The 15,590-nt window shown below is 36.9% G+C and overlaps 2 protein-coding genes across 2 annotated transcripts; one reads left to right on the top strand and one right to left on the bottom strand.

Moving 5' to 3' along the window:
- Positions 1-1,829: 1,829 nt before the first annotated feature.
- Positions 1,830-5,502, top strand: LOC141649978 (uncharacterized). The gene is made up of 5 exons (XM_074458641.1): positions 1,830-1,853; positions 2,686-2,760; positions 3,881-3,985; positions 4,192-4,686; positions 4,796-5,502. Exons 1-5 carry the CDS (start codon positions 1,830-1,832, stop codon positions 5,288-5,290), a joined length of 1,194 nt encoding a protein of 397 aa, XP_074314742.1. The 3' UTR covers positions 5,291-5,502.
- Positions 5,503-10,588: 5,086 nt separating this feature from the next.
- LOC141648523 (uncharacterized) lies at positions 10,589-13,529 on the bottom strand. Its single transcript, XM_074457251.1, has 3 exons — positions 12,418-13,529; positions 11,831-11,871; positions 10,589-11,562 (listed from the first exon to the last, which is right to left on the bottom strand). The coding sequence occupies exons 1-3, from the start codon at positions 13,411-13,413 to the stop codon at positions 10,761-10,763; spliced, it is 1,839 nt and encodes a 612-aa protein (XP_074313352.1). The 5' UTR covers positions 13,414-13,529; the 3' UTR covers positions 10,589-10,760.
- Positions 13,530-15,590: the final 2,061 nt, after the last annotated feature.

Genomic DNA, 15,590 nt, shown 5'->3' on the forward strand with positions numbered 1-15,590 from the left:
GAAAGTCTATAAATACTCCTCAACCCTCATTGAGGAAAGGATCCACGATTTAACCTAAGAATCACTATTCATCTGGTAATATCTTCCTTCTCTCTCTACAATATACACTTAGCCAAGTAACAACAACTTACCTCTCTAAGTTTACTGACTTGAGCGTCGGAGTGAGTACGCTCGGCCAAAGCCGAGCCCTCGGTTTGTTCATCATTTCAGGAGACCAAAAGGAGGATTCAAGCAAAGACGTCATTCTACAAGCACGGGTGGTCAACAAATAACTGCTCTGGAATTACACCCGGAACAGTTATTGTATTCGATTTCAGCATTAAATAACCAGTATTTATCTATTTTTAAGGAGTATCTGATTTTCGTCGGATACTCGTTTATCGCGCAAAAACGCCCTCAAATGTCCTCTATTGCTTCTAAAAATTTGTACGGCTGGTTTATCTGACCCGCGAAACCATCCATATGATTTATAGACATTTTCTTTGGAGCTCCCTAAAATGTCGAAAACCGTGTATTACAATTCAATTTAAGACATTTGGGAGGTAATACCGTTTTATGTTACTTTTTTCTCATTTTCTCTACCACGTGTTTGAGGTTGCTTCATTACTTACCGCATTATATTTCAACCCTAATAAGTATTCATCTACTTTTAAGGAGTACATGATTTGCGTTCAAGAATTGTTTATCGCGTTCCGACACCCTCAAATGTCTTTTGCTCCTTCTCAAAATTGGTATGATTGCTTTATCTACCCAAAGAACCATCCATATGATTTACGGAAATTTTTGTTTCAAGTCCCTAAAATCTCGAAAAACGTGTATTACACTTCAGTTTGAGCCATTTGGGTGCTCATACCGTTTTATGTTAGTTTTTCTCGCATTTTTTCTACCACGTGTCAGAGGTCGTTTCATGAGTTACCGTATTCGATTTCAGCCATAAATAACAAGTATTCATTTATTTTTAAGGAGTACCCGATTTTCGTTTATTGCGTACCAACTCCCTCAGATGTCCTATATTACTTCTCAAAATTTATGTGGCTGCTTCATCTTGCACGAGGAACCGTTCGTATGTATTACAGACATTTTTATTCCGGATCCATAAAATCCCGAAAATCGTGTATTATACCCTTCAATTTGAGCCATTTGGGAAGTCATGCCGTTTTTTGTTACTTTTTCTCCCTTTTTTTCTACCAGGTGTTCGAGGTCGCTCAATTAGTTACCGTATTCGATTTTGCCCTAAAAAAATAAGTATTCATCTATTTTTAAGGAAATCTGATTTGTGCCTAACTTATTTATCGCATACAGGCACACTTAAATGTCCGTTTATTTTAGACCCAAAAAAAGATATTATTAGTATCGGATCGAGTTGGAGTCGTCAAGGGTGTTTGTGTGGTTGAGGAGTTGGTCATGGTGGACGAGTAAGTGGGTTGAAGTCGGCTGTCTGTGGATTAATCGAGTCGAATGAGATTTTACCGTTGGTTCTGAATTGGATCTGGGTAGGATGTAGCTCCTAAATGCTTCAATTTATTTCATTTTTTAATTAAAATTTTCATCTTTTAAATGTAACTTTACTGATAAAATGCATAAATAAAACATTAAAATGTTTAATAGGATTATAGATCATGATGATAAAGTATAAATTACTGCGTAAATTATTATTTGGATGATGAAACAATTGTTTGTTAGTACTTGAATATTAAAATATGTTGTAACATCGTTAATAATCATTGAAATAAGTAAAATGACATATGAGAGTTGAACAAAAGATAAGAAAACACGAGTTTATAAAACTTAGTTATTCTTATATGTTTAAAATTTAAAAAATTAAAAATATGGGTCCATGGCCTATGGATAGGGTCTGGGTCTCAACGATAAAATCGAGATCAAGATCCGCTTAAATTTCTCTAAACTCATCCGGCCCCAATTCCATTAGATCTATAGAAACGAGATCCATATCCGACTCATCAAGTTCCGACCCGGTGCACTTGGATCCATTAACATCCGTACTATATCCATACTAGGTTTAAACCCGTGAAAATTCACGGGTTTGCTATAAAAAACTCTTAATTAGCAATTATATGTAATTATGTAAAACATACAAATAACTAAAAAACATAATTCATTGCTTTGTGATGAAGATAAGTCGGGTTTAAATATGTTTGTAACCGATATAAATTTTGATATTTTGTAAATGTATCATTATTGATTGATAAAATTAGTTATATAGATGTATTGAGCCATACTGCTATTAACACCTTTAAAACATTTATATGTTCATTCAAAATGAATGATTTCCATTTTCCACTAATTAGTCGTAGTTGATAAGTTCAGCCAACTTTATCCTGTGTATGCTTTCGGAAATGATTACACCCGTGTAATTTGGAAAAAAAAAGTACTTGAAAAATGATTTTCAAAAAAGCTCCTATAAAATTTATATTTGGATTACTATTATAGTTGTTCATAAGTTAACTATAAAATCAACTAAAATACTTTTAAAGAAGATAGGGAATACATCATATTTTATTTTAAATTCATTTTTATTATAGGAAACTTTAAATTTGTTGCCATATTTGTGTTTTGAACTTAGTTGTTTCATTAGTTGACATGTCATCTTGAGATCAAATTTTGTGATGCCATGTCAGCGGCTTTGGCTTTTGCATTAGATAAATATATGATGATAGGTGCTAGAGTTTCCTAGTTCTTACCACAATTAGAAAGTTGAAACAAATAGAAATCTTACAGTTTCGACCTCGAAATTCTAAGGTAATTTTTTTTTTTAAATCTTTCCGCATTCAATTTAATAGCTACGTATTCGATCGACATTTAATATACAAAATCTGTGATTCAGCAATTTGATTGGAATGTTGATTCTACTTAATTAGGGTTTGAATTTCAATTGTGCGACAATTAATTGTCGAATTCCTTATTCTTAATCAAGGTTTGAATTTCAACTTATTCAATTATATTGTGGTGATTTTAGGTAGCCATATATTCAATTAATTGTCGAATTCCTTAATCTTAATTAGGGTTTGAATTTGATAGAATGAAGATGTATGTTGATAGGAATGTTTTGTGTAATTGAGTAATTGGGATTCCGATTTGACAATACTCCCTCCGTCCCAATCATTTGTTTCGCTTTTATATTCTGTGTGGCGTATTTTAATCTAAGGTAAACAAATGATTGGAATTGACTAATTGAGGGCGTAGTTGTAAATTGTAATTGAGTAATTGGCATTCCGATTTGAAAATACTCCTTCCGTCCCAATCATTTGTTTCCCTTTTATATTATTTGTGAGACGTATTTTAATCTAAGGTAAACAAATGATTGGAATTGACTAATTGAGGTAGTAGTTGTAAATTGTAGTTGAGTAAGTGGGATTCCGATTTGACAATACTCTCTCCGTCCCAACCATTTGTTTCCCTTTTATATTCTTTGTGAGGCGTATTTTAATCTAAGGTAAACAAATGATTGGAACGGAGATAGTAGTTGTAATTGAGTATAGTTCACTTTTCGCTTCAACTTATTGTTTGTCTTTGTATGATACTAGTACTGTATAATATTAGCAGTTTTTAAAGCTTGAAATTTTTAAATCCGTAGGTATTTCGTCCAATGGATCGACAATTACGAGCTGCAACTGACAAAAATGTTCCAACAATCAATACTATCAATGATGACCTATTATGTTATATATTAACCTTGCTTCCTTTGAAAGAAGCCGTGAAAACGAGTATTTTAGCAAAAAGTTGGAGAAACCTGTGGAAATTTAATCCCAATCTTATTGTTGAATATTTTGATAACATTCATATCCAAAATCTGCCAAATAGTGATACAATTGTATCCAATATGTTGGATTCCCACAATACAAAGTTACAATGTTGCCAGATATACCACAGCGTAAGTGATCTCGATCAAGGACGGGTGCTCCAGTGGATTACTCGTCTCAGAGAGTCGCACCATGTCCAAGACCTCACTCTCAAAACTTTCTCTGTGAGTAGTACTGTACTTATTTAGCAGTTATTCTCTTTTAAGACGGTCATTTTTGGTTCAAGGAAAAAACGTAACCTTTTGTCATTCCTTAGCACTTGATCTGTTTCTTGTTTAAGATGGATATACCCGTTTTGAAAGTAATTATCCGTTTTGTGATCACGTGTACTACTGTAATACATAGCAAAACTGTGTTTAACATTGGACAGGATTATGAGCACTTGAGATATGGCGCGCCTGTTTTTTACAAGCAGTTGTCTCCTCCATCAAAATTATTTGAGAGTCAAACCTTGCAAGTTGTAAAACTCAGCCAGTATATTTTAACGGATGGATCGGCATTTGAAGGATGTGTAAATCTCATCACTCTTAAATTACAAGATGTGAAGCTCTTTTCTAGTACGACTATTGCGGAGATCATTTCTAATTGTCCTCGATTAACAAATTTGATTCTTATAGATTGTGTAGAGTCATCAACATCGAGATGGAAGGCCTTGAGATTGTGTTCCGATAAGCTTGAATATTTAGAGCTGCGCCAAGGTAACCGTATTATTAACTTGTATATCGATGCAGTTAGGCTTAGCACTCTTGTACTCGAAATTCCATCCAGTGTGTGGGACAGTCATATCAACACTCCCCTACTTGCTACTTTTCGTCTTATTAACGGTTGTGGATCAAGGTTTTTGAGTTTTCCTATCGGATTTCAGGTAATGCTTCGATCGTCAACATGTTTTTTTTTTTTTTTTTGGTTCCTAATTTTAAATGTCAAGTCTTTGTTAATTCTGATTTACTTTTCAACTTTTCGTGTTAATGTAGACTGCCAAGAGATGTAACTTTATACACAAAGGACTGGAAAATGTACGCTACTTATCAGTAGTTTTGGATCTAAGCTACCAAAGTAATACCGAGTTGTTGTGCCGTATTTTCCAAGTTTGCCTTCATCTGAAAGTGTTACATATCATCGACTATGAACGTCGCCAGGTATGTCGCGAATCCAACAGTAGTGGTCTGACTTGGCGCAGACTCCATCTGGAAGAGTATGATGAACCACGCTTGTTTTCGGACGATGACAAGATTGAAGGCAGAATCGCACATAATTTAAGGGCTTTGGAGATGAGCAATTTTCAAGCTGATCGTTTGGAGATGGAGTTTGTAAGATATGTCATGTCCTACGCCGACTTGGAATCGCTGGTGCTACACTACGACAAATCATGTTCAATACAAGTAGTAGATGCAGCTAACCAGATTCTGCTAGCCCATCCAAGAGCTTCTGGTGCTGCTGCCATAAGATTAAGATTGGAACTACCTTGAATCTATCATCATCCCACCTTCCAAGATTATCAGAGTCGATTGTTATTATCTAGCTAGCAGTAGTAAATTTGCTAAGCAGATATTAAATGGGAGAGATTGTACATTGTAGTCATTGAGTGTCAAACTGCTCTCTTATTAGAATACAGAATGCCTATGTAATACGATGATTATGTAGTTGGACTCATATTAGACTTTTCACAAATTCTCATGAGTAGTACTTGACTCATCGTAAGCTTGCGACGGATATGCCCGTGACAAGGGAGACTTGATGTAGACTATTATGGTGTATTTGGATAGCAAAAGTGGAGGGAAAGGGAAGGCAGATGGGATGTGAGTATTTGGATATAATTTTCCTCCAAATCCCTACTATTATGGAGAGATTTTAATTTGCCTTGGAGGGAAAATGGATCTCTCCAAATCATTCGAGAAAAAAGATTACGCATCTGAGGTAGTACCTCAGACCTTATAGTTTTTGAGTATATACACATTTTTTCTGAGCATATTACCATTTATAAATATAGTTTTTGAGCAATATTATATTTTTTAAGTGTAATGTTTTAGTAAATGTGCTCAAAAACTTTATACTAAAGCAGAACTCAATAACTATAAAATAAAATTCAGAAAATAAACAATAAGAGGTACTATCTCAGATGTATAGTCTATGAACTGAAATCATTCCCCTCAATTTCCCTCCACACTTATTTGCTATCCAAACAAGGTATTTTGAATCACCTACTTTTCCTCCCTTTCTTTTCCCTCCAAATCTCTCAACCAAACACACCTTTAGTTGTTAATGACTTATTTCTAGGCCTGAGCAAAAATATACAATACGATTTTGTTATACGTATATGATATGATATACAATTTAAATTATACGCATTTCCGTATATCCGATACGAATAACCGTATATCCGATACGGTTTATATAAAAACCGTATCGGCAAAATTTGAAACCGGATTTACAATATCCGATAGGATTTCTTTTTTTCTAGAATAAAGTATTTGATGTTTTGTAAAACTTTCTAGAATCAAATATGTTAGGTGATTAAACCTTATTAGCTTGGATTGAGGGTAAAAGGAGGGGGAATGAATAGGGGAGTAATAACTAAGGTAGAGAGTAATAACTAAGCTTCAGTTTTCATGTTTGACATTAGAGTAATTATTCATATCATGAATCTATTACCCTTATGAAAGGGTAATACATTACCCAAGGTAATGCTTAAGGGAGTAAAACATCTATTCAGATCATCGATAAACTCATTGCCCAAGTAATTAACTTCCCCAATAATTATTACCCAATTAAAATATACCAACAACAACAACAACAACAACATCAGAGCCTTAATCCCAAAATGATTTGGGGTCGGCTGACATGAATCATCCTTTAGAACCATCCATAGGTGAACGTACATCTCAAAAAGCGAATAGAAAAGGGAAAATGAAAAATAAGAGGGGGAGCGAAAATGTAATGGAAAGTCAAGGTAAACTTACAGGTTTTAAAATCGAATTTCGGATTTCTTTTATAAAGACTTAAAATTTAAATCGAGAGAAAAGATTAAAACGATTTTGAAAACCGGAATAGAGTTAAGGATCCGGAATGCTTTAAAAGTAAACCAAGTAAAATATATAAGAAAGTGGTCGGTAAAAAATGTAATAAAGGACAGAAGAACAAATAATTTAATTTTTTTAAATTAAATAAAAACACTAAATATGTCAAAAAAAATATCAAATACTAGAAATCAACATGTATCATTTCCCTCCACTGTGCCCTCTCCATCACCATACTCTCCTGAAGCCCCAGAAATCTCATATCGTGCTCTATCACTCTCAACCATGTCTGTCTCGGTCTTCCTCTACCTCTAGGGACCTTTTCTGTTCTCCAAGTCTCCGGCCTCCTAACTGGTGCGTCCATAGGTCTCCTTCATCTTGTCCTCTATTGGCACCACTTTTACCTTTTCCCTAATCACCTCATTCCTTAATCGATCTTTCCTTGTATGTCCGCACATCCATCTCAACATACGCATCTCCGCCACACTCATCTTTTGAATGTGACAATGTTTCACGGCAACACTCGGAACCGTAAAGTAAGGCAGGCCTAATTGCCGTGCGATAAAATTTTCCCTTTAATCTTTGGGGCATATCTTTATCGCATAAAAACCCCGAAGCACCCTTCCATTTCAACCATCACGCTTTAATTCTGTGAGCCACATCTCCATCTAACTCCCCATCTTTTTGAATAATAGATCCTAGATATCTGAAGAAATCTGACCCCTCAACAACATTCCCATCAAAAATAATACTCCCCGCCTCTGTCGATCTCAACTCCGCCACTTTAGTGAACGGACACCTCAAATACTCTGTCTTACTCCTGCTAAACCTAAACCCACGAGTCTCTAAAGTCTGCCTCCACAATTCCAACTTTCTCTCCACCCCCTCTTTCGTCTCATCAATCAACATAATATCATCAGTAAACATCATACACCAAGGGATGTCGTCCTGAATATCCCTCGTCAACTCATCCATAGCTATGGCAAAGAGAAAAGGACTAAGTGTGGAACCTTGATGCACCCCGATGGTAATGGGAAATTCTTCCGTTCTCCCAACATTAGTGCGTACACTTGCACTAGCCCCCTCATACATGTCCTTTATGAGGTCAATATATTTTCGAGACACACCCTTTCTCGCCAAAGCCCACCAAAGTACTTCTCTTGGTACCCTATCATATGCCTTTTCCAAGTCAATAAAAACCATATGCAAGTCCTTCTTCTTGTCCCGATGTTGTTCCATCAACTGTCTCATGATAAAAATCGCATCCATAGTCGATCTCCCGGGCATAAATCCAAATTGGTTATCCGAGATGTCTACACATCTCTTAAGCCTTTGCTCGATAATCCGCTCCCATAACTTCATCGTATGACTCATAAGTTTGATTCCCCGATAGTTGGAACACTCTTGAACATCACCTTTGTTCTTGTACAAAGGGACAAGAGTGCTTCTCCTCCAAGCTAATGGCATCTTGTTGCTCCTCCAAATTTTGTTGAAGAGGATGGTTACCCATTCGATCCCTTTCTCCCCGAAGCACCTCCAAACTTCTATGGGTATACCATCCGGACCCTCTGCTTTCTTTGACCCCATTTTCCTTAACGCCTTTCGAACTTCACTCTTTTGTATTCTACGCACAAATTCCCGATTAACCATGCTTGGTGTTACTTCTACATCCCCAAAACCTTGTTCCTGATGTCCATTGAATAAAGTATCAAAGTAATAACTCCATCTAGCCTTTATTTCGCTATCCTGAACCAGAACCTTGTCGTCCATATCTTTCACACACCTAACTCTCCCAATATCTCTCGTCTTTCGGTCTCTTATGCGAGTCAGTTTATAGATATCCTTCTCTCCTTCTCTCGTGTCCAACCTGGCATACACTTCTTGGTTAACTTTTGCCCTCGCATCCCGTACTGCCTTTTTAGCGGCTCGTCTAGCCTCCTTGTACTTTTCAAAGTTCTCATCACTCATGCATTTCCCCAAAACCTTATAGCATTCACATTTTGTCTTTAACGCTTGTTTCACCTCATCGTTCGACCAAGATGTGTCCTTACTTGATGGTCTATTTCCTTTAGATTCCCCTAACACCTCCCTCACCAAATTCTTTACAACATGCTCCAATTTATCCCACGTTGCATCAATATCTTTCTCCTTGCAATCTGACCAAATATCGCTAATTCCAACCTTATCCAAAAACGCTTGTTGATTTTCCCCTTGTAGCTTCCACAACTTGATTTGTGCCTCACCGATTATCTTTATCTTCCTCAAGTCTCTCTTACCCCGAAAATCAAGCACCACTAGTCTATGTTGTGTTGCGGCACTTTCCCCGGGTATGACCTTGCAATCGGTGTACTCTTTCCTCCACACATTCCTTACCAAAAGGAAGTCAATTTGACTAGCACTTCCTCCACTCCTATAAGTCACCAAATGAGAATGTCTTTTCTCGAACCAAGTGTTCATTACACCCAAGTCATATGCCAAAGCAAAATCTAATATGTCACTTCCCGCTTCATTTCTCTCCCCGAACCCACAACCCCCATGAATGTTCTCGAAGCCAACTCGACTAGTACCCACATGCCCATTGAGGTCACCACCAATGATCAATTTCTCTCCAATAGGGACTCGTTCTACAACCTCTTCCAGATCTTCCCATAAGGCTCGTCGAAAAGAAGCATCCAAACCTACTTGAGGTGCGTAAGCACTTATAACAGTCACCACCTCATCCCCAACTACAAGCTTAATGCTCATAATCCTATCACTCTTTCTTGATACTTCTACCACATCATCGATGTAATCTTTATCAATGATAATACCCACTTCATTGCGACTTTTGTCTTTACCCGTTTACCAAAGTTTATAACCCCAAAGCGCTATCACCCTTGTTTTATCTCCGACCCACTTTGTCTCTTGTAGGCACATTATATGCACTCTCCTCCTTTTCATAACCTCCCCTACCTCAGCTAATCTCCCTGTCAAAGAGCCAACATTCCAAGTACCAAAACGTAACCTACTACTCCTCCTCAAGTCATGTCCTGATTTCTTTACCCGCTCTTGACCATGCTTCCTAGATCCAAACCTATTTGACACCACACCCATACTTCGAGGTGGCGCGCCGCTTTTGGGCGACGACCTAACAACCCTTGCATATTTATCACTACACCCGGGTCTAGAAGATGTAGCACACCCTTGCCTATTTGACACCACCCCCAGATGTAAAGATGGCACGTCGCTTCCGGGCGACGACCTAGCAACCCTCACATACTTTTCACTACACCCGGGTCTAAGAAGTGCAGCGCGTCGCTTCTGAGGAGACGCCCCAACGATGTTCAAATTCCGATTCATGTCCATAAAATGTGACTAAGTTTTTATGCTGGCTGCCACAGACCTACCGCAACCCTCCTCCTTTATCCGGGCTTGGGACCGACAGTGAATGCCCGAAAACACTCACAGGTGGAGTTCCAATTAAAATATACCCCCGAATTATTTTATGGATTCCAGGCAACCCCTTAGTAAATTACCCTCAGATTATTCTATGAATTCCCGACAACCCCTTAGTATTAGCATTACACTTTTAAGTTATTTACTCTTAACACTTTTTAATGCACCTTAAGCTACTAACAAAACAAAAAATCACACATGGAAAGAAAGAAGAAAATATTAAATTAGAATGGGACAAAAAACCGAATATACGGAAAAAATGTATCGGATAAGAATACCAGAAATTGAGTTTTAAAAAACCGTATCGGATAAGGATACAACATTGTCACATTTCGGGCGAGTCCGATATAATTACATCAAAGTCTACGAAAAACTACGATTGTTCGGCGTCTAAACATCTAGAACTGGAGTTAGAAAGTACAAAGCAAAGCATCCAGATTCAAACTCAAACTCATAACAGAAAATCAATCTACATTTAACATCCATTTTAATTCTTGAATTTAACGTCAATTTCAATACCATAATCTTGTCCTCGAATTTTCTTCGATATTGTATCATGCTTATTGATTTCGAATTCTACCTTCCCATGTATAGGTTCAATAACATTGTTAATCCCCAATGCACTTAAGTTTGCTTCGATAATTAAAGTTGACCTGGCTGGAACAACAACTATAGATTTTAACAAGGCAATTTTAGAACCCGTCTTTGATTCCACCGCCTTGTCCGGTGGGCAGTCAATAAGCCTACTCTTATAATATTTCTTCTCGTAGCTTGTTGAATAATTATGACCGCTATAACAAGCAAGCAATGTCCCATACAAACTTGTAGGAATGTCAAGTTCACCATTAGCAGCAAATAATTTCACATCCACAAGAGCTTCAAATGCATTATCGAAAACTTCATAGTGCACTGCTGCATAGCCAACCTTACCAGGAACAACTGAACACACACGCCTTTCGTACATTTTCAGATCAATGTAACCTAAATGAAAACTTATACAACCCTTGCTCACTTCAAGCTTACCATCTGGATCCGTCAAGTTTAGAATTATATAGAAATCAGAGTTCTGAATAGCGCGATAATTGACCTCTATACATGCAAGACTGTGATCCCGCAATAATTCAGAGCAGCTCTCATCTCTGTTATAAATTGAGACTTTATCCAAAGATCCATCCTCAACCAAGATGGTTCCACATAAACCCGAAACCTTTTCGTTTATTCCACCAATAAATACAGTAAACACCTCAGCTTTAAGGAATCCACTATATTGCTTTGTTCTGGGCAAGGGTCTGGTGAATTAAAAGATAGAGAAACGTTAGCTTTCACCGTCTGCAACAAACTATAATCCTCCATAGATAGCTATTAACATTGGCTAAAGAGCTGTTACAAATCACTAAAACTTGGGAGAGACGGTCTTTCAATAAGTTATATATCTATCGGCAATATACGATATATACCATACAAGCTTCGTGAATAAACGGCAAGTAAGCAACATAAGGGAATTACGCATGAGGTGAACTGGTGAGAACGGATGGTTAGTTAAAGAGAGACACTTACGCTGGCACAAGATTTGCTAAAAGATGTTGATTGTGCAATTCCTGAATAAGAAAGATCATAAAGTCAGATTAAAGCACATTCAACAAAAAAAAAAAGGGAAAATGCACGCGGTGCCCTTCAACTTTGATATTTTGCCCGAAATACCCAATTTTTTGATCTAGAGAACTTTAAGAGACTATAACTCGTGTTTACTAACTCAGAAAGTGACGATTTTTTTTTTCAAATTGATTATCATTTCGAGAACTACGACTTGAAAAAAAAAATTGTCGAGTTTGGAATTCGTGAGCGAGAGATATGGCCACTCAAAGTTTGTTCATTAAAAAAAACTTTGACGTACAAAAACTCCTAGCCACGGGATCCAAATACGATAATTTTTTTTTTCAAATCGTAATTCTCGAAAAGATAATCGATTTGAAAAAAAAAATTATCATTTTCTGAACTCGTAGACACGAATTATAGCCTCTTAAAGATTTCCGGAACATAAAATTGGGTATTTCGGACAAAAATCGAAACTTCAAGGGCACCACGTGCATTTTCCCCAAAAAAAAAAGACATTAAAGCACATATGGATGATCGGTCGCCCTCACCCTTGGTCTTCTCTCCACCGTATCTGGATACAGATAAGCATCTCCCCATATAATTTGCACCTGAACACGAGCATATTGTGTCTGAATATATAAAGGAACTTCAGATTGTAGGTAAGCTGGAAACTGTAACCGATCACTAGCGATTTCACCATTTAAATCCCACAAGTTTACTTCGATGGCAAGGGTAGAATAGGTTGGCACAACCACCACATTTCTAGACATCCTGATGTTTGTCCCATCCAGGAGACGCAAAGGTAGACATGAGGGATGATCAAAAAGACGTGTCTCCAACAGCTTCACATCCTTTTCATCACTGCAATACATTCTAGCATTTTCATACCTAGCGACAACACTTCCATACATATCAGCAGTATTACACTTGTTCTCGTCATTATCAATTTTGGTAACTCTAACCTGAACATAGCCATAACATGCAAACCGGAATACCACATAGTACACAGACGCAGAGCCGTGAGCACCTTTGACGGTACCCTTCAGAAGTCTGTCATACGAATCTTCAGTCGAGAGATCCAATTTGAGCTTCCCATTCACAACATCCACACCGCGAATCTTATCCTTAAGCTCGAATTTTAATTTGGTTCTCATAGAGGGAAGGATAGCACCATCGTGAGGGCCAATTAAAGATAAGTTTCCGCTTTGATATATGGTCTCGGAATCCTCAGTGTGGCGATCATACAGATGAAACTGACAGTCGGACCCTTCAAGTACTCGAATTGAGCCGTGGATTTCACATGGTTTCCCATCATCAAAGTTAGTGGAAACGCGAACAGAAAACACCTGAACTAACGGTGTTGCTAAACGGCCATCAAAACCAAGATCTTCTGCCTCATAATTATCATTATCTTCAGACTCAATATCAGGCCGAAGAGAAGGTGTGATCCAGCTCGACGGAACGGGATTGCTTGCTGGTAGCATCAGGCTGAATTCCTCATCGTCGAAATCGGGTAGGTTGAGGTCTGGTTCATATCCTACCATCTGAGTCACGAGTAATACTTAAGTTTGTTTGAAGTTGGAATGCTACTCGCCTATTACATAGGTACAAAATCATTTGTTCATAGTTTTTTTCCTTCTGAAGAGTATTTTAATGGAAATTTTCCACTATGGTAGGCTAATTCCACTTTGATGACATGAGATTTCGATTATTTTCAAATTGGTGACCTAGGGTTTAAATAAAATCTCATTTTGGTGACCTAAAACATATAAAGTCAACTTCTATCTTAACTATTTAAATTTTTAAAATAATAAAGTGCAAAATAGTATATTAAATTATATATACCCTGCTAGTTGTTCATTTCTTCGCCCTTACATTTAGCACAAGAAATAAAGAAATGATTTTGGACCACACAAACTACTCTACCCCACACGCAAATCAATTTGGACCACACAAACCTTTCCATAAAAGGAAAACGGGAAGAAAATCCGACTAATATGAAAAAGGAAAGAGAGAAAAAGAAATGAGCGACTAAGAGGGAGTATTAATTAGAATAATAAGATAATATTGCCAAAAAAAAGGCTTGTTTTATTATGTTTAAAAATATATTTTTTTAGTAAAACATAATAAGGCCTTGTTTGGTTGCCATACGAGAATTAATTTCCTAGGATTTACAAAACACATGAATTGATTGCCCAGAAACTCGTTTTGTTGACATCTCGGTGTTGAATTGACACATTGAATTGACACAGGAGGAGTTTTCAATTAACTTGACCAATTAATCCAATTAACTAAAGAGATATGTAATTAAACTCTTCCATTGTGGAGGGGAGTTGGCAATTCATGGGTAAAGGAAAATCTCATAATTTGGAGTAACCAAACATCTTCCATTTTTCCAAATCATGGGATTTTTCAATCCACCCATTTTTATTGGGTCAACCTGTAGACACTTCAAAGTCGTCTACTAGACTTACGGTACCCGATGATGAGACTAATAATTTAATGACTAAATTAAAATTGACAATGTCATAATTAACGGCTCTTTACGCTTATTTCCCGAAATTACTAAAAATGGCATAAAACCATTCGTAAATATCCATTCGTTCTTTACAATTTAACACACCATTCATAACCAAACCTTACCATTAGTTACCCGTCTTTTGTTAATAGGTTCAAAGTAAATAAGGCAGTCCAACTTAACCGTTCACCTTGGTCACGTATTGGATGTCTAGTAGGAAAGAAAGTGACGATTTTCCTAAGTGCAAGAACGTTCTTAGCTAAGGGATTAAATTAAAGTGACATAATAACTTGTGTGTTTGACTAGAAGACAAAGATTATAATAATATGCATGCAAAATACTAGTGGAGCTAGATTAGAACGATAGAGGTTGAGTTAGAAAAGAATTGTAGTGGAATATGATGCATCAATACAACAACAGGAGTGTGAGATAACCAATTTTGGAAAAGGACGAGAGAAGATAATAGCGAAGGGGACAAAAACCACCGAGATATAAATAGACCAACACGAAAATTCAATACTCCGTACAAACCGTCTCAAATATTCTACCCCAGTTCTAAGATTAAACCACATACATCCGTATCAAATATTCTACCCCAGTTCTAAGATTAAACCACATACATTAACTCGTTCCCAGTTTCATACAAGCGCATAAGAGCCGTTAATCTACGACGAAATCGAAATTCATTAATAGTCAACATGCAGATATCGTTAACTTTTGTCAAAAATATAATATTACAAATAAATAGTAGAGGCCGTTTGATGGGTGGGTGGGCGGTCTGGGTGCCTAACACTTCACTGACCGTATACCCCGAACCCGCAATCTTTGGTTTTGGTTTGGTTTTAGTTTAGACGGAAGTGATGGATCAGTCCCATATCGGAGGGATCAAAAAAGCCTTTATCCGTTAAATTATTTTTGTATGGTTTTTTTTTTTATAAAAACTACGGACTACTCCTACCTCATTTAATCAAAAATCAAAGGTAAACAAACGATTCGGACGGAGTGAGTATAATCCCAGCCACAAATAACAATACCATCTAAATAAATCAAACACAATAATTTAAAATTCTAGTGACCTTATAATTCATGTTAAGACGGAGGTAAGTAAATCATAGACTTTCTCCATCTTAGTCATTTGTTTAACCTTTGGTTAAAATAGAATAAAATAGTACTCCCACCGTCCCGGTCAATTGTTGTCCTCTG

This window comes from Silene latifolia, chromosome 3, assembly GCF_048544455.1.
Source record: "Silene latifolia isolate original U9 population chromosome 3, ASM4854445v1, whole genome shotgun sequence".
Taxonomy (NCBI): Eukaryota; Viridiplantae; Streptophyta; class Magnoliopsida; order Caryophyllales; family Caryophyllaceae; genus Silene; species Silene latifolia.

What these genes read in the sequence shown, in the direction of transcription:
- LOC141648523 (XM_074457251.1), bottom strand. Translation starts at nt 13,413, where the DNA reads ATGGTAGGATATGAACCAGACCTCAACCTACCCGATTTCGACGATGAG. An exon ending in CGGTGGAGAGAAGACCAAGG is followed by an intron (nt 11,872 to 12,417) that starts GTGAGGGCGACC and finishes TTTCTTATTCAG; the next exon opens with GAATTGCACAATCAACATCT. An exon ending in TTAGCAAATCTTGTGCCAGC is followed by an intron (nt 11,563 to 11,830) that starts GTAAGTGTCTCT and finishes TTAATTCACCAG; the next exon opens with ACCCTTGCCCAGAACAAAGC.
- LOC141649978 (XM_074458641.1), top strand. Translation starts at nt 1,830, where the DNA reads ATGGGTCCATGGCCTATGGATAGG. An exon ending in GTCCATGGCCTATGGATAGG is followed by an intron (nt 1,854 to 2,685) that starts GTCTGGGTCTCA and finishes GATAGGTGCTAG; the next exon opens with AGTTTCCTAGTTCTTACCAC. An exon ending in GTTTTCCTATCGGATTTCAG is followed by an intron (nt 4,687 to 4,795) that starts GTAATGCTTCGA and finishes GTGTTAATGTAG; the next exon opens with ACTGCCAAGAGATGTAACTT.